The sequence below is a fragment of the Pristis pectinata genome, chromosome 18 (genome assembly GCF_009764475.1).
Source record: "Pristis pectinata isolate sPriPec2 chromosome 18, sPriPec2.1.pri, whole genome shotgun sequence".
NCBI lineage: Eukaryota > Metazoa > Chordata > Chondrichthyes > Rhinopristiformes > Pristidae > Pristis > Pristis pectinata.
The window spans coordinates 2,985,399-3,008,488 of NC_067422.1; the positions used below are offsets into that span (position 1 = coordinate 2,985,399).

At 40.6% G+C, this 23,090-nt stretch overlaps 1 protein-coding gene across 4 annotated transcripts in view; it reads left to right on the forward strand.

Annotated features, from left to right (window-relative positions):
- The window catches only part of wu:fj29h11 (uncharacterized), a 140,162-nt gene that overhangs the window by 71,350 nt on the left and 45,722 nt on the right, over nt 1-23,090 (forward strand). For all 4 annotated transcript variants that reach the window (XM_052032944.1, XM_052032947.1, XM_052032945.1 and 1 more), the window contains 14 exons: nt 3,523-3,689; nt 4,820-4,948; nt 6,200-6,381; nt 6,815-7,023; nt 8,067-8,300; nt 10,727-10,833; nt 11,457-11,657; nt 12,412-12,538; nt 13,464-13,677; nt 15,249-15,396; nt 16,957-17,137; nt 17,822-17,999; nt 19,369-19,495; nt 22,456-22,575. In XM_052032944.1, the coding sequence (XP_051888904.1) occupies nt 3,523-3,689; nt 4,820-4,948; nt 6,200-6,381; nt 6,815-7,023; nt 8,067-8,300; nt 10,727-10,833; nt 11,457-11,657; nt 12,412-12,538; nt 13,464-13,677; nt 15,249-15,396; nt 16,957-17,137; nt 17,822-17,999; nt 19,369-19,495; nt 22,456-22,575 (2,324 nt within the window). The remainder of the gene's footprint in view (nt 1-3,522; nt 3,690-4,819; nt 4,949-6,199; nt 6,382-6,814; nt 7,024-8,066; nt 8,301-10,726; nt 10,834-11,456; nt 11,658-12,411; nt 12,539-13,463; nt 13,678-15,248; nt 15,397-16,956; nt 17,138-17,821; nt 18,000-19,368; nt 19,496-22,455; nt 22,576-23,090) is intronic.

A 23,090-nucleotide genomic window follows, 5' to 3' on the forward strand; every position in this document is an offset into this window, starting at 1 on the left:
TCCTTAATACTCCCCACCACCTTGTAGTATCCTTTTACTAGTTATATGTCAAAAGAACATTTTGGATTACCATTTATCTTAGCAGCTGATCTTTTCTCTTATTCTGTGTTTACCTTCCATTTTACTTTTCATTTCTCTCATTCTTTTGTGGTCAACTTGTTTCCTGTTGGTGTTTAGCACCTGACACTTATCATAAATAGCTTTTTTTAGTCTATCATTTCCTCTGTATGTCTTTTGTTATTCAGGGAGCTCTATGTTTGTTTGTTCTTCCTTTGCTCGTGGGTACGTGCATCTACCTGAGTCATCTCTTCCTTATGGGCATTCCACTGCTACAGTTTTGCATGTCAGTTTTTGGTTCAAACTTACTTCAGTTAGATCCACTCCTGTCCCACTAAATTTGGCCTTCCTCCAATTAATTAGTTTTACTTCGGATTGCTCCTTCTCCTTTTTCTAGAGTTAGGGCGGATCTTACGGTGTTAAACTCACTCTCTCCTAAATGTTCTCCTACCAGGACCTGGTACTCTTGACCCACCTTGTTCCCCAGAACCAGATCTGGCAATGCCTCCTTTCTTGTTGGACTGGGAATGTACTGCTGTAAAAAAAATTATCCTGGATACATAGAAACTCTTCACCCTCTCTGCCCTATAGCTTTTGCATTTCATTGTAATCTCCCTGCATATTTGCTCCTCTATATCTCTATCACTCCTTGGTGATGTATAGAGTGTAACATTCCTTCTACTTTTTCTTAGCTCCAACTATAAAGATTTTGTTTTTGACCACTTTGGCTATCATCTCTAACGTTGGAGTATTCTTTTTAATCCATACTGCTACCCTTCCTCCTTCCCTATGCTTTCTAAACACTTTCAACATTACAAAGTAAGAGGTGTCAGAGGTCTTGAAATGCATAAAGGTGGATAAATTTCCGGGGCCTGACCAGATGTATCAAAGGATGCTATGGGAAGGAAGAAAGGAGATTACTGGCACCTTGGCAGAGATTTTTGCATCTTCGTTAGCCACAGTTGAGGTACTGGAAGACTGGAGGATAGCTAATGTTGTGCCTTCATTTAAGAAGGCCAGCAAGGATAATATAGGGAACTACAGGCTGGTGACCCCTGTATCAGTGGTGGAAATGTTATTGGAAGGGATTCTGAGGGACAGGATTTATTTGCATTTGGAAAGGCAAGCGACAAGGAGGCGTACAGGAGTGAGATAGATCAGCTGGTTGAGCGGTGTTGCAACAACAACTTTGCACTTAACATCAGCAAGACCAAGGGACTGATTGTGGACTTCAGGAAAGGAAAGTCGGGAGAACACACACCAGTCCTCGTTGAGGGGTCAGCGGTGGAAAGGGTGAGCAACTTCACGTTCCTGGGCATCAACATCTCGGAGGATCTGTCCTGGGCCCAACACATTGATGCAGTCATGAAGAAGTCATGCCTGTGGCTCTACTTTGTTAAGAGTTTGAGGAGATTCGGCATGTCACCAAAGACTTTCAAATTTCTATGGATGTAGAGTGGAGAGCATTCAGACTGGTTGCATCACAGCCTGGTATGGAGGCTCCAATGCACAGAATTGCAAGAGGCTGCAGAGGGTTGTAGGGTCAGCCAGCTCCATCATGGGCACAACTCTCCCCACCATTGAGCACATCTTCAAGAGGCGGTGCCTCAAGAAGGCGGCATCCATCACTAAGGAGCCTCACCATCCGGGACATGCCCTCTTCTCATTACTACCATCGGGGCGGAGGTACAGGAGCCTGAAGACCCACCCTTAATGATTTAGGAACAACTTCTTCCCCTCCGCCATCAGATTTCTGAACAGTCCATGAACCCATGAACACTACCTCGTTATTCCTTTTCTTGCACTAGTTATTTATTTTTGTAATTTATAATAATTTTGTGTCTTTGTACTGTACTACTGTCGCAAAGCAACAAATTTCACGTCATATAAATCAGTGATAATAAAACCGATTCTGATTCTGAAGCCCTCCATTCCAGACAATGTCCCTATGCATTTCCTGCATTATTGACTGTGCCAGGGATCTCCCTGGTTCCTAAAATCTGAAAGTTCAAACATTTTTTTAAAATTAAAGCTTCCTTGTGGTCCTGAAGCCTGATGTGATTTGGGAGCTACATGATACCCAGCCTCTGACCTGTTCTTGCAGGACAAGAGACTGTTGAAGTAGAGTTATTCCTAACACGTTAAAGGGAAAGTTCAGGAGTGTTACTTTATGCTGAGTACTGAGATGGGTAGTAGATCATTGTATCTTTTATATGGAAATTTGATAAACTTTAACTAGAGGAAGATATAAGATGTTGTCGAGCTTCTTGAGAGTTGTGGGGTCTCCACTCATACAGGCAAGTGGAGAGTATTCCATCATGTTCCTAATTTGTGTCTTGTTGAAAGTGGAAAGGCTTTGGGGTGTTTCTGATATTCAAGAAATGTTTCAAATTGTTAACATTAGTTATAGTATTAATTTTTATAATGTAAAACTTTAAGACAGGACATTAGGAATCACAAATGAAATACGTTTAAGTTAATTAAATATTTTCAGTAATTCAAACACATGTAAATTAGTTCTTTTTGCAGCCCTTTCTCTACTGAAATGAATGGAATTGCTTTTCTCTGCCAGGTCTAACTCGGCACAGGTTCGACACCCAAAATTCCCAGTGCAGTTTCCAGGAAACTGCAGCAAATTGATGCTACACTTGACTAAATGAGTCCATTGTCAGAGTGCAGTCCGTAAAAACCATAAGCTATAGAAGCAGAATTAGGCCATTCAGCCTATCGCACCTGCTCGGCCATTCAATCATGGCTGATTTTTTTCAAGTCCATTGTCCCACCTTCTCCAGTCAGTCAGAATGACAGCAGCTAGTACCGCTTAAGAAGTTCTGACTTGCTGCATTCATTGATTGGCATTCAGAAGGGACTCAGATTAACAATCTCGCCCTTCCTGCATAAACGTGCAAAACTGCCCCTGCACCATGCAGCAACTTAGACATCTCTGAATCTCGTGGTCCTACCAGCTGTGGTCCTGTGCTTAAACATTTCGAATGTTGAAAGGACTGGACAGAGTAGATGTGGCTAAGCTGTTTCCCTTGGTGGGTAAGTCCAGGACTAGAGGGCACAATCTCAGAATTAGAGGGTACCCATTTAGAACAGAAGTGAGAAATTTCTTTAGCCAGAGGGTCGTGGATTTATGGAATTCTTTGCCACATACAGCTGTGGAGGCCCGATCATTGGGGGTGTTTAAGGAGGAGATTGATAGGTATCTAATTAGTCAAGGTATCAAGGGATAAAGGGGAAAGGCCGGAAATTGGGGCTAGATGGGAATAGTTTAGTTTAGCACATGGAACAGACTCGATGGGCCGAATGGCCTACTTCTGCTCCTCTGTCTTGTGATCTTGTGTGTAAATGTTTCAAGGTATTGCCCTTCACTGGCTGGCCTAATAGTTGCATGAATATCATTGCTGATGGAAATATGCATGTTGCTAAGATTATTTGTGTCTCTCCCTTGGTCTTTAGGATCTGTAAGAGAATATTTGCAGAAGAATCTCTCCTCTGTCACTGGACATTTGACCCTAGTGTCTTTATCTAGGCTGGAGAAAAAGTTGATTGAGCAATTCAAGTTGAAGGGCTTTGTTGCCATGGGACACGGCACTTTCCTGGAATATCTGGTGAAACACTCTCAGGCAAGTGAATTTTTGGAGCTAAATGTGCCCCCATTAAGGTGAAAGTTAAGAAATCTTTTGTTTGACTTGCACTGAGGCATTTGGGCTATTTTGCTCTTGGGTCATAAGTTTACTTACAATTTGCACTTCCTGCTCTCCAATGCTGATTGATAGTTTCCAGAGGGTAATATAAATTGTAAATTAATAAGCATGCATGAATATAAAAATGAAAAATTACCTTCTATCTCTCGAAAGACAAATATTTTATTTTGTGATTATGTAATCAATTTACTTAGGTTCCCATTAAACCCTCAAGGGTTGATTGAAGAGTCTAACCCATTGCCACTGCTGTCAGTTGGGCAATGCCTTGCCTTGCTTTGAGTCATGGTTGCATATCACATAAAGCAGTCAGTGACTATCCTTAGCCATCCTTTTTTCATTTAGGCCTTTTATCCTGTTAACCCAGTTTTCCTAAGCAAATGAATTTTGTCAATACCTTCATTTCCTGTTTTTGCTAATTGTGGCCTCTTAACAAATATATCTTTGCATTTATCATGACAAATTACTTGATACCTCAACACCAGAATTATCTATCAATGGTTTATCTGATTTGTAGATTGACCATGTCATTCTGACTTCTAATTCCTAAACACCGTCATCCTCAGGACCTGAACATCCAATCAGCCCTGTAAGCCCAACTCCCAGCTGGTGTCCCGGGACAAGCTGCCATTCTCCTGGTTGGAACAGATTGACTTACAGTACTTGGTCAGTTGTTAAACCACTCTCAGTTGAGAAGTATCCTTGGGTCATATTATCTAAACAATAGAGTAAGTTCTGTGCAATATATTTGTCCCCTTTCAATGTGCTTCCATGTTTTTGCCTTAACCCTGGAGGCACTCCCCTCTGTTATCCTGAATAAACTAGAGTTGACTGATAGTTTAATAGTGGCTCCTTTTTTATTCTGTAATATATCCATTAATGTACCAGTATGCATCACCTTGTGTACATGCTGACAATTGAACCTGCTTCTGAACATCAGGATGAAAGCAGGTTTTAAAAAGACAGCTTGCATGTACTAACCAGGAGTGCCACAATAGCCACCCAAAGAGGACAAGATTCCTGATCCAGACTATTAATGATTTGTTATACAGCTACTGGAAGAAGCTGCTGGGGGCAGTCTGCTTTTACAACCGCAAGGTGCTGGAAATTGTGGATTCCGACCAAGCCATCAGGATGTGTATGAGTTCATCAGGCAATGTGAAACCCTTGAGGAGTCCATGGTAAGTAAGCTCGCTGAAGAGTGTTGTGTGGAAAGGGAGTGAGCAAAGGACGTCCCAGGATGAAATGCATAAGGAAGCTAGTTGTTTGCATGCTATAATGGCATAGCATAACTCAAGGCCAAGTGCGGTGGATTCCTTGTGTTTGTTATGAGATAAGACCAGGTAAATTCCAGACGAACCATCCTTCCCAGATAAGAAGTCTGAGAATGGATTGCCTACCATTCCTCTGGCAATATCATGAGGCGGTGAAATGGTGCCAAAAAATGACGAGAATAATTAATTTAAAAGTCAGTCTTGTTCTTAGCCAGGAGTTTGGTGATCCTGACTTCAAAGTTACCAGCTCCAATGTGTTATATTTCCCTTTGCCTTCTATTGTCTTTGATCTTCTGGCTTCGTTTCATCTTAGAGTCATAATTTGTTTGCTCTCTTTTTTTATCTGCTTCAATAAATTGTTGAAGAATGTATTCAACAGCCTTGAATTGTTCTCAGAATTGTCAACATTCTGAGACTTAAATAGCTGACGTTTGTTATTGGAAATTTGCTGAACATTTTGTACTTTGTACACTGTTCATCTTCTGAGTTAAAAGATCTGGATACAGATAGAGTAAAGGCACATACGTTAGACTATTGTTTATTGACTACAGCTCTGCCTTCAATACAATAATCCCAAGCAAGCTTGTCACCAAACTCCGAGACCTAGGACTCAACACCTCCCTCTGTAACTGGATCCTTGACTTTCTAACCAACAGACCTCAATCAGTGAGGATAGGCAGCAATACCTCCGGCACGATTATTCCCAACACTGGTGCCCCACAAGGCAGCGTCCTTAGCCCTCTACTCTACTCCCTATACACTCATGACTGTGTGGCCAGATTCTGCTCTAACTCCATCTACAAGTTTGCAGAGGATACCACCATTGTAGGCCGTATCTCAAACAGTGATGAGTCAGAGTACAGGAAGAAGATAGAGGGCTTAGTGGAATGGTGTCATGACAACAACCTTTCCCTCAGTGTCAACAAAAGAGCTGGTCATTGACTTCAGGAAAGGGGGCGGTGTACATGCACCTGTCTACATTGTACTTTTATTGTTTTTACCTGTACTACATCAATGCACTCTGTACTGACTCAATGTAATGACCTGTACGATCAGTTTGTAAGACAAGCTTTTCACTGTACCTTGGTACGTGACAATAATAAACCAATACCAATACCAATATTTCTTTGCCTGAATATAACTATTCTTTGATTTCAGTTTCCGGCAATTGAAGCTGCTTTAAGAAGCCAGTTCAGGGTGAAGGACAGCAAGGAACTTGGACACGGGACATTGTCCAATATGATTAAAATGGTGCAGCGTCAGGTCAAGTCACACAGTGGCTATAATAGCTTCCAAAGTTTGGTGCTGTATGAAGCCACTTTCTTTGTTAAAGAAGCCAGGTGAGGCACTGAGAAACTAAACTTACTACATCCAGGAAATTTGTAAAATTTTGGTTACCCAGAGTCAAGAATAAAGCAGTTTGGTTCAGAAAGAAATGATGGTTATCAGTCCTCTGCTTAAACAAAATCTGTTGAAGCTTTATAAGTTAAAAAATGTTGTCATTTCTGTTCTTTATTTGATTTCCTCCCTGACCACATTTGTTGGCCGTTTCTATTACATTATGCAGTTAATGTTTTCATGCAAAGAATATCTTAACCTTTCTAATTAACCTCCAAACTTTTATCAACTAATTTATAACTGAACTTTCACAATATTTCAACGATTTGTATCCAAAGCTTTGCAGATTCCTCTGACAGTTCCTATGTTTTTTTAAAAAAGTGTTTGAGGACATTATTTGGCTGTCATTAATCAAAAATAATTTTGTCTCTAAAGTTACTGCAACACTGAAGCAAATAATTCTGTGGGGCTGCTTGGGGACCTGAGTAAGGAGTATGCCTTGACATGTCTGTTGAATACCCCCCTGCTGGAGGATCTCGCTGAATGGTCACAGTGGGAGCTAGTATTTGAACCACAGCATGGTTCACTGAAGGGCTTCATCGAAAGATACTGTGGTGAAAAAGCAACTCAGCTTAGTGTAGAAGGTAAAAATTTGATGCATTATGTTGTACCATTTCAGCTAACTTATAGTTAAGGTTTGGATGCGGATACTGTGCTTGGGTGCAAATTTAAATGCCTAATTGTTAACTGCACTTCACATAGTTACGTGTAAGATAAATGTACCATCATCTAGGTGGGAAAAGAGAAAGTATTAATATGGATATTGTTGCAGATCCCTCTGCTATAGTTTTTTAAAAATTTGTGCTGACCCTCCTGGGCCTTGTGTGCAGGTATCATTTACCATGCAGAATCTATTTGGCAAAAGGCCAACATATTCTTCTGTTTTTGTGTGTGTGCCTCATCTCAGTCGTTTACTGACAATCGTTTACTGACAACTCACATCGAGGTGAGGGATAGAACAGACTTGAGGGACTGAATGACTAAATCCTAAGCCTATACTGCAGAGGGATTGCATGTTGCCTGAAAACACTTCATTTACTTTATCCAGGGGTTAGTATATGGTTTGTTTTCCAACATTGGGTTGTTTTGTTTGATATCCCAGTGATCTAGGACAAAATCCTAATAAATTGAATTTTAGTGTTAAGAGTTCAATTTACTCCCTCACATTATCTGTGTAGATGACCATAATCCTTATTAAATTTTAGCAAAATCTTCAAATGTCAATATTTTTTAATATCAACTTCTTTAACACTTCAGCACATTTTGACTCAACCCATATCACATTGTAAGCACATTATCTAGGTTGACTTCAGTATAGGGCAGAGGGAGTGCTTCACTTTCTGAGATGTTTGCTATGGCAGTCATTTATCTCTTTATTCCACCCTTTCAGCTGAGTGCTAAAGATCCTATTCAATTTCCAAATATCCAGATTCAACATATTGCTGTGTGCCTTAGTCAAAATTCTTCCTTTCGTACTTTGTATGGGACTGGATTACTGTCTGAAATATTTGTGGCATTCAACCATATATTAACCATAATTGGAATGAAACTGATGTCTGTGAAATGCACTGAGACATGAAACATGGAATACACACTATAAATGTACATTTTTTTCTCTCCCCTTTAGGTTCAGCCGTGCTGAATGACTTGATTGCCATAGAAGTAAAGCCAGGTGTACTGCTGAGACTCACCACAGATACAAGCCCTGAACTCTTTGCTCAAGCTGCAAGGTCACATGACCCCATAGGGACAGCAGGGCATTTGGTTTCCATTGTAACTGCAGATGGATTAAGGAATGCTCCCTTGGCTTTACTGGCTAATCATGTGGAATCTGCTTTGGCAATTTTGGGAAGTTTAGAAGGTAATATTTGTTTATGTTCAGCAGATTTAAAATTTAAAATTTCATATTTAAAATTGCAGTTCTTTGGCAAATTCTTCAATCTACATGGCTGCTATGGCTGTATCTCCCTTGCTCTTGTGTTAGATCTGGAGATGATGTTGTCCAGGAGGTTCTTCAGAAGTCAAGAATGAGGTGCAAATCTTATGGTTGCGGCTGTTTTGTTAGTTGTTCATCATAGTCTAGGTCAGACTGGCTCAGCCTGTAGCAGCAAGCAAGGCAAGTAAAATGAAGTAACAACAGAATTTGGCAGCATGCTCTCCCTTTATACTGCAAACTGGTCTAAACCAGTTAGATGAGGAAACCTGTGAAGAGGTATTGTCTGAGTCGCACTTCAGTTTTACAGACAAAGAAACTACAGAAGTATAGAGCCAAATGTACTACGTTACTAAGAGTTTATAAACAAACAGGTGATTATACAAACATATAAGCAAATGTAGAGAAAGCTCAAACTATGAAAATAAACCGAGAGAAACAACAATCTGTACGCTAATCCAACAGCTGTGGTCCAGAAGCTCACAATGTAGTCGCAAAAACAGATTGCATTGTTTATCGTGGGTGTTAACAAATAGTTTGAAATGTCAAGTCAGAAACTGTATTTTTCTGTGAAATAGGTCTTTGCCTCAAAGGATTACATTAAGAGCTAAGATCTCATGTTCAGGGTACCATAGAGCAAAGGATTGCATTCACCTCTCCAAGTTCCTCTATGTGATTCTGTCACACATTCCAAACAAAAACGCAGGGTATATATTGGTTCATTTGGCTGAGAAATAAAGTAAGCTGTTTTGTAAAAGGCAAGCTACAACAATGGAATTTAACGAAGTGTAGAACTAGGATTTATTTCTAAGCAGACCAAGAATTAGCTACAAAAGCAAGCAGGCCATTTATACTAGACTGAATCTAAGAGATTCAATTAATATTTAGTATATTGAAGAAGTACTTTTCCCTCTGTGCAAGAACCCACATTAAAATTAGATTGTTCAATTGGCCAAAGAAATCCATTTCACCAGTCATACTCAATGGATGTTTTCCGATTTGGTTCTGCAGGTTTTCATTATGTATGTTACTGGCTTGGACTTGAGTGGAGGGCCAGAATTATGAAGGTTGTCAATGATATCGCATTTGGTGGTGTAGGGAGGAAGGAATGTGTTGGCTGTAGGACGGTATCAATAAAGTGGTTTAGTAAGCACAGAGGTGGCAGTTTGGAGCAGTATGAGGTAATGTATTTGGGGAAGAAGCCAGAGGGAATACAGAACAAACGATAGAGTACTACGACGTGTGAAGCAATAGAGGAATCTCAGAGCACACGTCTCCAGATTCCTAATAATAGCAGGGCAAGCAGTTAGACAAGATGGGGTATTTGGCTTTGTTGACTAACATATAAAGTACAAGTCCAGGAAGGTCATGCCAGAACTGTCCTAAGCAGTCAACGTTTCGCGTTGAGACCCTTCATTGGGACTGGAAAGAGGGGAGATAGCCAGTGATGTAAGAAGCTGGGAGGTGATAGGTGGAAGTGACAAATGATTCCCACTCTCCTTCGTCCCTCACCTACCTATCACCGCCCCTCACCTAGCTCCACCTATCACACGCCAGCTCTTGCTCCACCCCTTCCCCCCCACCTTTTTTATACCAGCTACCTGCCCTCTTTCTTTCCAGTCTTGATGAAGGGTCTTGACCTGAAATGTCAACTGTCCATTTCCCTCCACAAATGCTGCCTGAGCTGCTGAGTTCCTCCAGCGCCTGTGTTGCTTTAACTAAAAGCAGTGCTTGATTTAGTTGGTTAGAAACTGCTAGATCTATAAATTATCTGAATATTTCAGATTTTACTCATGATTGAATTAGAGAAATGGGCATCATGTTAAGGTAAATACTAAAGCTGTTTACAGAGCACGAAATCCAGCCAGGCACAAGCTTAACTTCTCATTCATCATAGTGGAGTGCTTGTGAGGCCTACGTAAACAATTACATTGCAAGAGTAATTTAGTGCCTTGAGATGTGAACAAGGCTCAGCACTACTAACGGTGATAGAAAATGCAGGGTCTCGACCCAAAGCATTGACCGTCCCTTCAGCTCCACAGATGCTGCTTGACCCACTGAGTTCCTCCAGCAGTTTTTTAAAATTATTTTTCATGAAACTTGTGTTTAATGAAGAATTGAATGTTTCTCTTGACTGTAGGGTTTCATGTAATGGCTGTGCACCTCTTTATTCTGAAATGAATAATGAAAATTACAATGCTGTTGCTTAAAATTAAATTAGAAACCAGATTGAGGCTTTCTTCCCATTGTCTAGTGAGAGGCAACTGGTCAGTTTATTCTCAAATTGTGGTTGCCGCATTGATTTCTGCCAACGTTTCCAATGTTTAACACCTTTTGTGTATTGTCTTGCACAGGTAACTACTTGGAGTCTGAAAGACCATCGTCAGATCAAGCCGCCAAATTTATTATTGATTGTCTTATCAGGATTCCAATCAGACTCTGCAAATCACTTTTCCAGAAGGTACCCTATTGTTTATGAATATTGTGTGACTTGTACGTTTAATGGACTAGCTTTAACATGCCACTATAATCAAGTATAAAATCTCATTAACAGTGCCGTAAATAACTAATTAGTGTTAGTCTTTGGGTATATCTTGCACTTGCTGTCAAAATAAGAAAATATTCCTTACAAATCCAGATCTGTCAAAATGGCAGATTGACCAGTCCTTTTGTGAGGCCAAGCACTGAGTGATGCATCCGTTTGACCGTACAAGGTATGAATAGTTCGTGTTCATGCTGTACTTTCCAGCAGCTATGATCTATTACAGCACTGTAATCACTGTCCCTTGGAGACTGGGTTCAGCAATGAACAGGCTGTCCATTGTCCTACATGATGCCCATAAAGGCAACAAAGAGGAATTCACTCCTCGAAGTATGTCTGTTATTTTAACATTCTCCCTCTCTACTTCGAGTGATCATGGGACAGATTCCCAGTAATTGGCGGGGATCCCACAGAAAGAGTTTACAAAATAATATAGTTGATATATGAATAAGCAGTTCACTTTAACAGTGCTATGTCTTTGATGGTAAGGTAGAATTAACAAAATAGTTATTTAAAATATTGGAAATATTTGTAAATTGCAGGTTTTCCTAGAACCATTTTCCAGAGTAGTCGGGCAATCTGAATCTAAGCAACTCCTGCTTGAAACAGCAAAACGTTCTTTCCGGAATCTAAACCGACTGCATGAACTGGGAATTCTTCTGGGGATCACAGAATGGATGAGAGACTATCATTTAAAATTGGATTCTGCTAAACTTATGTCTGTTGCATCAAAAACCTTAAAGGTGAGTCCTAAGGTCAAAAGTGTTGAAATTGCTTATAGAAACTAGTAGGTTGGTGGACACACAAGGGAAGTCTGTTTTGTCACAGGGTCTCAGTCCACATTGTTAAACACCAAGCTTTATTTTTTGGATGTTCATTTATTCCTACTCTGCATCCTCATTATTTTCTATTTTTAAATTTGAATTTCACTTACCAGTAATCATAATGATTCTTTTTATCTAACAGTCATCCAAGTCTTTTAGTCTTTATTCTCAAGCCTCTTCACTGATCTGAAATGCTTCATATAATTTGAACAATGGTCACTCAGGTCCACCATTAGCTTCAGTTCAGCAGTAGTCATCCTGACTGATGTGTTTACTGGTGTCTGTGGTAATGGCTGAAGAACCCTAAACAGGGCACCATTAACACTTATCTAGCTTGTCAGGTCCAAATTTTGCCTCTGGATCCTTTAGTGGGCAAGACCTGTAGCAGAGTCAAGAGTCCTGACTCGTATTTGGGCTGCTGGTTAATTTAGCTGTGAGATACTTAATGAGATGCATGAAATGACTCTTCTAATTGCATGCCCACATTCTGAATTTATGCCCACATTTGACTCTCTGAAACGCAAACAGATTAAAATATTACTTTGTAACCTCACTTCAGTCATTTTTATTTCGGTTAAAAAGAAAAGCCTGAAATAAAACAAATATAGGAGGTTGTAGTCTTGCATGAAGACCAAAGCTTTTTATTTCTAAATGTGTGTAACTTATGTTCCAGACTGCAGATTCTGCATCGCTGAGTAGTAGGTCTTCATTTGTGGGCCTGAGTGATGAAGAAGATGCCAATATAGCTGTGCCTGAATCGGAGATTGATATAGAATCCGAAAGCACCTATGCCAGTTCAGGTAAGGAACATTTTAAAGCTACTTCCATTTTCTGAAAGGATTACTATGTTCTGGGAAACATTTCAAGGTTTCTGCAGCCCTCTTGTACCTCACCCAGAAAGCCATTATTGAAGGATGGGCGCAGCTGAACCAGGTCTTACCGTGTTACATGCCCATACAGACATAGCTTCTGTCAGGAGTTACCACAAGATTTGGATTGGACAGCAATAGAAGCCCAAGTGGCTCAAGGACAGCCTCTGTCCCACTGTTATCAGACTCTTGAATGGACCTCTCATGTGCTAAAGATGAACTCTTGATCTTCCAATCCACCTTGTTGTGGCCCTTGCATTTTATTTGTCTACCTACACTGCACTTTCTCTGTAACTGTAACACTATATTCTGCATTCTGTTTTCCTTTTTACCACCTCAATGTACTTGTGTGTGAAATGATCTGTTTGTATGGCAGACAAACAAAAGCTTTTCACTGTTTCTCAGTACATGGGACAAAAATTAAAGGATTCTGTTTGTGTCTAGGATCAGGACTCTAGTAGTGTAGCGGTTAGCATAACACCATTAGAGTGCCAGTGACCCAGGTTCAATTCTGCCACTGTCTGTAAGGAGTTTGTACATTCTCCCTGTGTCTGCGTGGGTTTACTCTGGGTGCTCTGGTTTCCTCCCACATTCCAAAGACGTACGGGTTAGGAGCTATGGGCATGTTATGTTGGCGCCGGAAGAGTGCTACTCTCAGTAACGCAAAAAGATGCATTTCACTGAGTGTTTCGATGTATATGTGACTAATAAATAAATATTTTATCTTAATATCATTGATGCGATAAGCCACCTGCAGAATCTTTCCTCAGCTTATTTCACTAGGTGAAGAGGGAATGAAGGTAGTGAAAGGACACAAAGACTAATTGCAAATTGAATTTGAGTATTCTTATTTCAGTGGCTGAAGACGATGATGGTGAGAAATTTGTCCTTGCCGACGAAGCAAATGACTTGCCAATATCTGATGAGAAATCATCTGAGCTCACGGATAACGCTACTATTTTAAATGGTTCTCCATCCGATCCAACTGATCTCACAAATAGTGAAGAGTGCTCACCTGATGCAACTGGTGAGGAGGACAACCTGTACAAGTCAATCATTGAGGACATCAGGTCAGTTTTAGTATCATCACTAAAACAACATTAAGTCTGATCCTCAACTGGGAAATGGCCAACATTTTAGATCTATTTTACGCAGAGCTGTGAGGAATGAAAGGAGGTGGAAAGGGGTGAGGGAGATGATGCACATTCCAGTTTAGCATGAAAGACCGCCCGCTAAGCATTTCGGTTTGCTTGTTCCATTGACATACTTACGTTATTAATGGCGATAGTACTTTTACAAATATACGTGCAGCAGGGAATTGAGTAGGCATCAAAGAGATGAGATTAAAATATTCCAAAGAGTTTTATTTCCTACATTCTGAAATGTTTCTTAGCTTCTCTCCTGCTATTAATTTTGTTTCCTACCTCTGCTGAAGTAACTGGATCTTGCAGTGCCATGAGAAAGCATCTGTGTCCCCTCCGCTTTGACTCGCTTTTGATTTGGGATATTGGGCCTCCTTTCAATTGTTTTCATGTAGCTATATAAACAGCAAAGGAAGACATTTGCTGATAAACAAAATAACCAGTTGGAACAGTATGGGCATTCTGAGTTTGTGGAAGTGTAGTCAGATTGGTTGCCCGTTGCAGGTCTTTTCATTGGCTTCAAATTAACTTGGTGGAAATTAGTATTAGGAATGATGTACATTGGGTGGTCGATTTCATCCAGTTGTTGCCATGAGCAAAATTATTCCACCCTCTCTGTACCTTCCCTGTATGTCTAATAAGACACAGGATCTTTATTAGAACGTACTTTGACATTAATCTACTTCTATCTTCCCATACCCTGTTTTTTTTGTCGTACTTAAAGTCTCTTGTTAAAAGAGAACATGTTAGAAACAGAAGATTAGACAGCATTTGTGGACCTAGAGACAGAGTTCACATTTCTTCAGTGGCCAGACAGATGACCTGAACATTAACTCTTAGTTCCTTGTCTGTAGGTGCGTCCTAACCTACTGAGTATTTCCAGCAATTCCAGTTTTAAGTTTTCATAGAATCATAGAACAGTACAGCACAATACAGGCCCTTTGGCCCACAATGTCCCAACCTTTAAACCTTGCCTAAGACTATCAAACCCCCTTCCTCCCACATATCCCTCTATTTGAAATTCTTGCATCTGCACTATTTTCCTTTGGATTTCTGGTCTATTAACCTGCCATCCATCCCTAGGACTGTTAATGGATAGAACAACTGTTTTGCTTTCTTGCAATCCAGCCAATTCTTGGGAATATTACACAAGATTAACACAGTCTCTCAAAATTATTACAAATATTTATTCTTTTTTGAAGGATTTGTATTCCTTTCCAAATATCCTTTTGTTCTTAAGCAGAGAAAATCATTACTGATGATGTCACCCATGATAACTTGGTGCTACATCTCTAGACTTGGAGCTCAGTGTCTTGAGTAAGATCCCACCTCTTGGAAAAACTGCACAAACTAGCAAGAAATTAGTAAAACTGGAGGAACTGTACATTGACGTGGGAACATTTGGGCAGAATATGGAGAAGGCATTTAGTGTTTGTGATGCAATGACAATTTGGAAAGCTGTCAGTTATTGAATTGATGTAAGTATTCCTTTGGTTTAGAAAAAATGAATTTGGTATTGGAGTTGAACTGACTGATGAGGGGAAGAGGCTAATGCAAGTTCACCAGAACCGATTAGGCCGAAGCCTTTCGCGCTTATCTACAGAGTTGTACAGTAAAGACACTCATTTTGTCTTGGAACTAATACAGGTAAACTGTTTATTTGCCATTTTTCTCATTCACTTTGCAGAGCTAATACAACCAGAAGAAGTTGTTACATATTGAAATAAGCATACGTAACAGCGTGTGCCTCTTCAGAGCTACTGCCTTTTTACTTTTCCCTCAGCCATCACTGTTATACCCCACCCTAGCCATGTCTCTGAAACTCAGCCTGCCTACTGCTGGTTACCTGTTGGACCAGGCTCATCTGTATAGCCCTCCTCAGTGGGGGAGCTTAGATTAATCTGAACTCAGAGAGGCAGAGATTGATCACGGGTGGTCACCTTGGCTTTCTGAATAGTTTGATTGAGTTTTTTGAGGAGGTATAAGTTTGTCAAGGAGGGTGGTATGGTTGATATAGTCTACGTGGACAAGTCTTTGACAAGTTCCTACGTGGGAAAACGGTCCAAAAGGTAAATGCCCATGAGATCTAAGGCAATTTGGCAAATTGGATCTGAAATTGGCCAGGTAATAGGAAGCAGAGAGTGATGGTTGAAGATCGTTTTTGTGATTGGGAGCCAGTGACCAGTGATGTACTGTAGGGATTGGTGCTGGGATGTGATTGTGGGAGGTATGATTAATAAGTACGCAGATGATATGAAAATTGGTGGTGGTGTGGATAACGAGGAGGATAATCTTTGGATGGCGAATGATATGGATCAATTGGTCAGAGGGGCAGGTGAAACTTAATCCTGAAAAATGTGAGATGTTACATTTTAGGTAACTAATAAGGCCAAGATATACCCAGTGATTGGTGCGATCCTAGGAAATACTGAAGAACAGAGAGACCTTGGTGTATATGTCCAAGAATTCCTGAGGGCAGTGGCAAAGATAGACAAGGTAGTTAAAACCTTGCCCTTCATTATCCAAGGCACAGAATGTAAGAGCAGGAATGTTATGATACAACTATATAAAACACGAGTTAGCTCTCAAATGGAGTATTGTTTGCGGTTCTGGTCACTGGCAATAGGAACCATCTGTCAGTAATGGAGAGGGTGCAGTGGGTATTGCCTGGGATGGAGGATTTCAGCTATGAAGATAGGCTGGGTTTGTTACGTTTGGAGTGGAGAAGACTGACGGGTGATCTGATTGAGGTATACAAAATGCTTGGATAGGTGGTGAGACACCTTCCCCTTAGTGGAGATGTGTGTAATGAGAGGGCACAGGTTTAACACAAGGGGTACGAGGGATTTGGGAAAGAACTTCTTTCGCTCGAGGTTGGTTGAAATCTGGAACTCGCTGTCTGAGGGGGTGATGGAGGCACATACTCTCATGACATTTAAGTAGTATTTAGATGAGCACTTGAAACACTGTGGCATAACAGGCTACAGGCAGAACTCTGGGAAATGGGGTTACTATAGATAGGTACTTGTTGGGCAGCTTGGACTTGGCCAAGGGCCTGTTTTGGTGCCCTATGACTTGGAATGACTCTCCATTTTATAATCCATGCAACTCTGATAAATTTCCATTTTGAAAGTTAAATATTTTCAGCTGAATCATATTTTTCTACTCTGTTATTTTGTTCTAATTGCGCCTCCCATTTCTTCCAAGAATGCTGATGATAACAGCTACCCACCATTTGACGACGATACAACTCCTAGCCTGCTGTTCATGGTGGAAAGAGACTGCATCATTCTCCTCAATAATGAGTGTGGTTTTGAGGAGAAGAATATCCGAGCAATCTGTGACGTTGGCTGCAGCACCAAGGGGAAGCACAAATATGGCTACATAGGTAGGAGGTTGTGGAATATTTTGCAGGACTAATATTTGCAAGATGATTAATACCAAATGCCATTTAACATGGAATGAGACCATATCGGTCTAATTAAGTTCTTTCAGTCAGAACACTGGGTGGGATTTCAGAACAATTAAGGTGGAATGTGATAAATGGAACTGGAAAACTCCCAATGGCAAGTTAGCACGGACTCAATAGGTTCCTTCAGTACTGATGTTTCTATTTTTCCATTAATAACTTCCAAGCCCATCTGTTAAATGTTTAACAGGAAGTCAAAGAAATATTCTGTTTCTTCCTCCTGCCAGTGCCCCAAATGATTATCTTTGCCCCTCATAGTTTTTCAGCGCTGACTAGCATCAGTTTGTAAGTTTTGATGTTGTACTCTATATTCAGGTCTCTAGGGGAACGATTTTGTTCCCTGTTTGTCATCTTCCCTTGCATGCTTCCTATTAGCATTATTCCCTCTTGAATAAATGTAAACTAAAAATGGGAGTGGCCTGGCTTTTCTCTTGTGTTGTGTTGATGCCTGTAAATGAAGGTTGCATACGTTCCATTGGCTTATTGAGCCATTTTAAAATGTTATCTATTTGTTGTATGCCATTTAATTAAACTGCTGTATTCACTAAATGACTGCAAGTTAAAATGAGCTACAAACAGATTAATATTCTGATTTCTTGGCAGGTCAGAAAGGTATTGGATTTAAGTCAGTTTTCAAAGTTACGGACACCCCCGAAATTCACTCCAATGGTTTCCACATCTGCTTCGACAAGCTCAGTGGTCCAATGGGGTACATCCTTCCTCACTGGATCGATGATAAAAAGGCTGTCAATTTAAAAGGATCAGATGCAGAGAAGACAAGGTAATATTTAACTGTGTTTATTGACAACCTTAAGACAATCACTGATTTGGAGTTTTGACCTGGCAAACAGTTTATTGTACAGCATGTAAATTCCACCAATGCAGTAAACTAAGTCTAAAGAGAAAACAAAGCAAGAATCACAGCAAGGTACCAATAAAAGTGGGGCATCTCGTCCAGAAGAGTGCAGTGAATGGAGGATAATGACATAAAATCTATGTGCAGGATATCAGTTTTAGTCACTTACAACCTTGTGATCACTAAGCTTATTTGACAGGAGAATTATCTAAATATTTCTACACTCATACAACAATTTATTGTTTGTGGGGGTTTTATGTGAGTTTCCTTATTCAAATAAGGAGGTAAAGGAGTAGTGACATGTTTGGGATTCAGAGATGAATAGGTGTGAGTTCTTTTAGTGTTAACCATGTAGTCAGGAGTCCAAATTATAAGCGTCCACACTCTGCTTTTCTATCTTTCTCAATTCTGACAAAGGGTCTTTGACCTGAAACATTAACTCTTGTTTCTCTCTCCAACGATGCTGCCTGATCTGCTACGTGCTTCCAACATTTTCTGTTTTTCTTTCAGATTTTCAGCATCTGCGGTTTTCTGATTTTCACTTTCTGTTTTTATTTCAAGTTTCCAGAATCTGCAGTGTTTTGCTTTTGTATCCTAGATGAGAATGGTGCAAACCTGTGGGAAGTGTTCCAGACCTTAGGATATCTCAAAGCTCTTTACTGACAGTGAATTATTTTTGCATTGTCAACACTAATGTAGGGAAAGAGGTAGACAGCTTATTTTCAACACGATTGAAAATGTAGACATAGGAGACTGCAGATGCTGGAATCTGAAGCAACACACAAAGTGCTGGAGGAACTCAGCGGGTCAGGTAGCATCTGTGGAGGGAAATGGACAGTCGAGCCCCTTCATCCAGATGATCTGAAACGTCGACTGTCCACTTTCCTCCATAAATGCTGCCTGACCTGCTGAGTTCCTCCAGAGATCTGAAGATCGAAAATGTGCCCAGATCACTTATTTTAGGCATTAGCTAAAGGATTAAGATATTGGCATAACACTGAGACAGAGAGTCCAGAGCACGGTGGTCTGTAGTGCTTTTTTATCCTCACCATTTTACAGCTGAGAGTGGGAAAGTGCTATTTTGGGAAGATTCTAATCCAAATGGTTTTTCTTAGGGAGACTGTGAAAGAATTCACCCTTATGTTTCCATGTCCCCTCCCACTCATCTTCACGTGGCTGATGTGTTGGTGTTTGCTTGTCTCTTTGCTTTCTAGGCTAAAGGCATGACGACTGTAATGTACTGAACAGTTTTCTGAATCCATTGTCTTTTATATGTTGAATTCTAATTTCTCAGATGGACAACAAAGATTGTTCTTCCACTCAAGCCACAGAACCAACAAATGCAAAATCTCTTCCATGACATTGACCCATCGTTGCTGTTGTTCCTGCACAGACTTCGTTCCATTACAATCATCAACAAGGTGACAGTTTTAAAATGTTTTTGTTCTTTGCAAGTTTGGAATTGAAGCTGTTGTGAACATTATTTTCTCCAGTTGAGATCTTTAAGTTTTGAAGAGGAGCTTATTATACATATTTGCTAAATATGTTTTTGGTCTCATCATATTAGTCAATCTCTTAAATGGTCTGAGCATCTTATTGGAGTTGGCTTATGTTGTCCTGTGTAAATCAAGAATGTAATTGTTGCATCATTTTGTAATGTTTTCAAGATGCTTGTCTTTTACATGTGTGTTTCATCAGCTCTGAAATTGGATAAGGTGAATGCTGGATGAATATGGTTCATTATTTACCAATAGAGCAACACACTTAATTGGATTAATTTACTGCCACTGTTTTGCGTATTGAAAATAATATACGCCAGCTGTAGCCCACTTTTGTTGACCTTACTGTAACTCTCCTGTGTTTGATCTTTCAGTACTTTTTGCCAGACTCCTAACCATTGTACTAATTCCAAAAGCTCACCTTCATCATTAGCTGCTGGTGAATTCTACTATACCCCACCTCTGCTACCTTTGCTCAATCTTATTTCAATAAAAAAACACAAGCAGACTTCACAAACTTAACTTGGCAATGACCACCATTGAGTTTTAAAGAATTGTCGTGTTTTCAGTCTGTTCTTAACAAACGGCTTGGGGAAATTTAAGAATGAAGAAGTCTGCTCAGCCTTAAATTAATTCACCCATCTTCATGCCACATCCCTTAACCCTTCCTGAATTAAAAATGTTTTAATAGCACCAGTTCTTGCAGCACCCACAGATTTTTGGTATAGGCGGTGGGTTGGGGGTAGGAAGGTGGCAGTGGTCTGGAAGAAGACCATATGCATTTTTTTAATAACACCTTTCAAGACCTCGGCATGGTGCAACCTTCACAGCCAATGAAGTAATTTTAAAGTATAGCCTCTGATACATTTTCAGATCTGTCCTTGGCCCTGCTTTTTCTATCTTCCTCCAGCCCTTCAATTCCCTCTTGCAGCTCCTCTCATCATCCCACTATCGATGTTCGTGTCCTCCAGATACCACTTTTTGAATTCTCTCCCTAAAACCTACTGTGCTTCACCTCCCTCTCCTGAAAAGCCACCTCTTTGTCCAAGCTTGCAGTCACTCTTTCTGATATCTCCTTCAATTTGATCTTTTTTCTTTGATTAGACTTCTGGAAAGTGAGGTATTAAAGGGACTGTATAACTCAGTCAATGGCTTTTCCTGTTTCCCAACCCTATAGGATTTTTATTTGTAAATTTGTTTGCAAACATTATTACCTTCCTACATGGGTTGTCATGAAGGAGGTCCCTCTTAATGCAAAATCATCTAGCGTGCAAGACTTGTTTTGTTGACTCCTTAAAATGATGCATCAGGGACACACTACGTTTTTGGAACCAGTGGAGCAGACAAGGTCCATCAGACTTTCCATTGGCAAGTCCCAGGTGACCAGTTCTATAGCTGCAATTGAATGACAATACATAACTAATACACCCAAATCATTTTAACTTATTTTAGCACCTAATTACCTTCTGTTTGTTTGGCATGGGGAGAAGGGAGTGATTTTAGAAAAAGGTACTGTGGTTTGGCAAAAAAAAGTCAGAGACTGCATGCATCAATAATTTAAATAAAAATTCTCTATCTCAGGCACAGTAGTGCAGCAGTTAGCGTAACGCTATTACAATTCTGGCCACTGTCTGTAAGGAGTTTGTAGGTTCTCTCCATGTCTGCGTGGGTTTCCTCCGGGTGGTCCGGTTTCCTCCCACATTCCAAAGACGTACGGGTTAGGAAGTTGTGGGCATGCTGTGTTGGTGCCGAAAGCATGGCGACACTTGCGGGCTGCCCCCAGAACACTCTACGCAAAAGATCCATTTCACTGTGTGTTTCGATGGACATGTGACTAATAAAGATATCTTATCATGCCTTTAGTGCCAGTTCACCCCTCCCTGGTTCTTTTATTCAGGCACCACGCAAGAGTGTATTCAAATGTATGTTGGCTATTGCAACTCAGCAGCTGTCTTAGGTTCAAAATCCCTTGATTAATGATGTTTAAGCAGTAAGAGAATAATATCAGGCTGGCCATCTGCTCTCTTGCTTGCAATCATAGTGGAATTGCAAGGCTGGCTCCCTGGAAGCTGTGTTTCTTGTCCCTTGGGGTAAAATGGTTTGCGATGCTGAAACACGGTACAAAGGGAGGGGATTGACCGGTATGAATCACCTTGTGTTCAACAAGCACTGTACATGGTGTAAAGAAGCATTGGTAGTTGTGCAGTACAGAGGTAAAATCACGTTCTTTTGAAAATGAAATGTGATCGCCAGGGCTAATCCTGTGAGAGGTCAGCTGCCATTGTGCATGCCTGCTGACCTTTGGCTCCATTGATGAACTAAATGTTTGAAGTTGAATACAACTATAGCTGATTATTATTGGACAAGTTAGTGCTGGTGAGCGAAGCTGGTGGCATGGTAGCGTAGCGGTTAGCGCGACGCTATTACAGCGCCAGTGATCGGGGTTCGATTCCCGTCACTGTCTGTAAGGAGTTTGTACGTTCTCCTGTGTCTGCATAGGTTTCCTCCCACATTGCAAAGACGTACGGGTAGGTTAATTTGGGTTTAAAATGGGCGGCGTGGACTCGTTGGGCCGGGAAGACCTGTTACCACGCTGTAAATAAAAATTTAAAAAATTTTTTAAAAATCGTCCATAACCTGTGCTGCTCCATCTAGTGTTTGTCTTGAGAATTGGACATTGCTTCCTGTGATGGTAATCAAAAGAGTGAGTTACGTTATTCATGAAACAACAGTTTCACCGTAACAGTTGCCTTGCAATGAAACAAGAAATCGGCAGTGACCGCAGCCGATGCTGAATTCAGGATATACTGTTATATAAGCAAAATGATACTTCTTTATTCAGTAAATTAAATATTTTTTAAGCAAAATGTTATCTTTAACAGGTAAAAGGCCAGGACTTCTTAGTAACTCGGAAAGATCTCGGTAATGACATCTTAGAAGTGAAACACAATTCTGGAGCTGACCACTGGCTGGTAGTCAAGAGTACTCTTGATGCAAGAAAGGTGAGCTATGCTTAGTTAAGCTGCTCAAGCTGTGTACACATTGAGAGCTACTGCTGGAGAATTGCTATTCTTGGTGGTGTGGGTCCCATTGTCATGATTCAGTCATCTTTTAACAATACTATTAAGCTTTTCATTAACACATATGGTTAATATGGGGCATAAGTTTAAGGTGAGAGGGGGAAAGTTTAAAGAACATTTATGGGGCTGTAGCGACTCACCGTCTGAGCAAGCGAACCAGCTTGGCAGTCGGGTCGCACGTCGTCAGAGCGGCAAGGCCCAAGATGGTGCTGGGCCTTCGTCTTCCCTGAGCGACGGGGAGAACCCACGCACGGGAAAAGTTTGATGATGTAACGCATACGTCATTTCTGTTTTCGGTGGGTGGGAACCATTCCTCTTAAAAGGCCCACGCAAGGCGGGAAAATAAATCAGTTTTGTTCTGCAACTCATCGACTAGTGTCTTACTTTCGCATCGCAGTAGCAGCCGCTACAGGGCAACATTTTTACTCAGAGTGGTA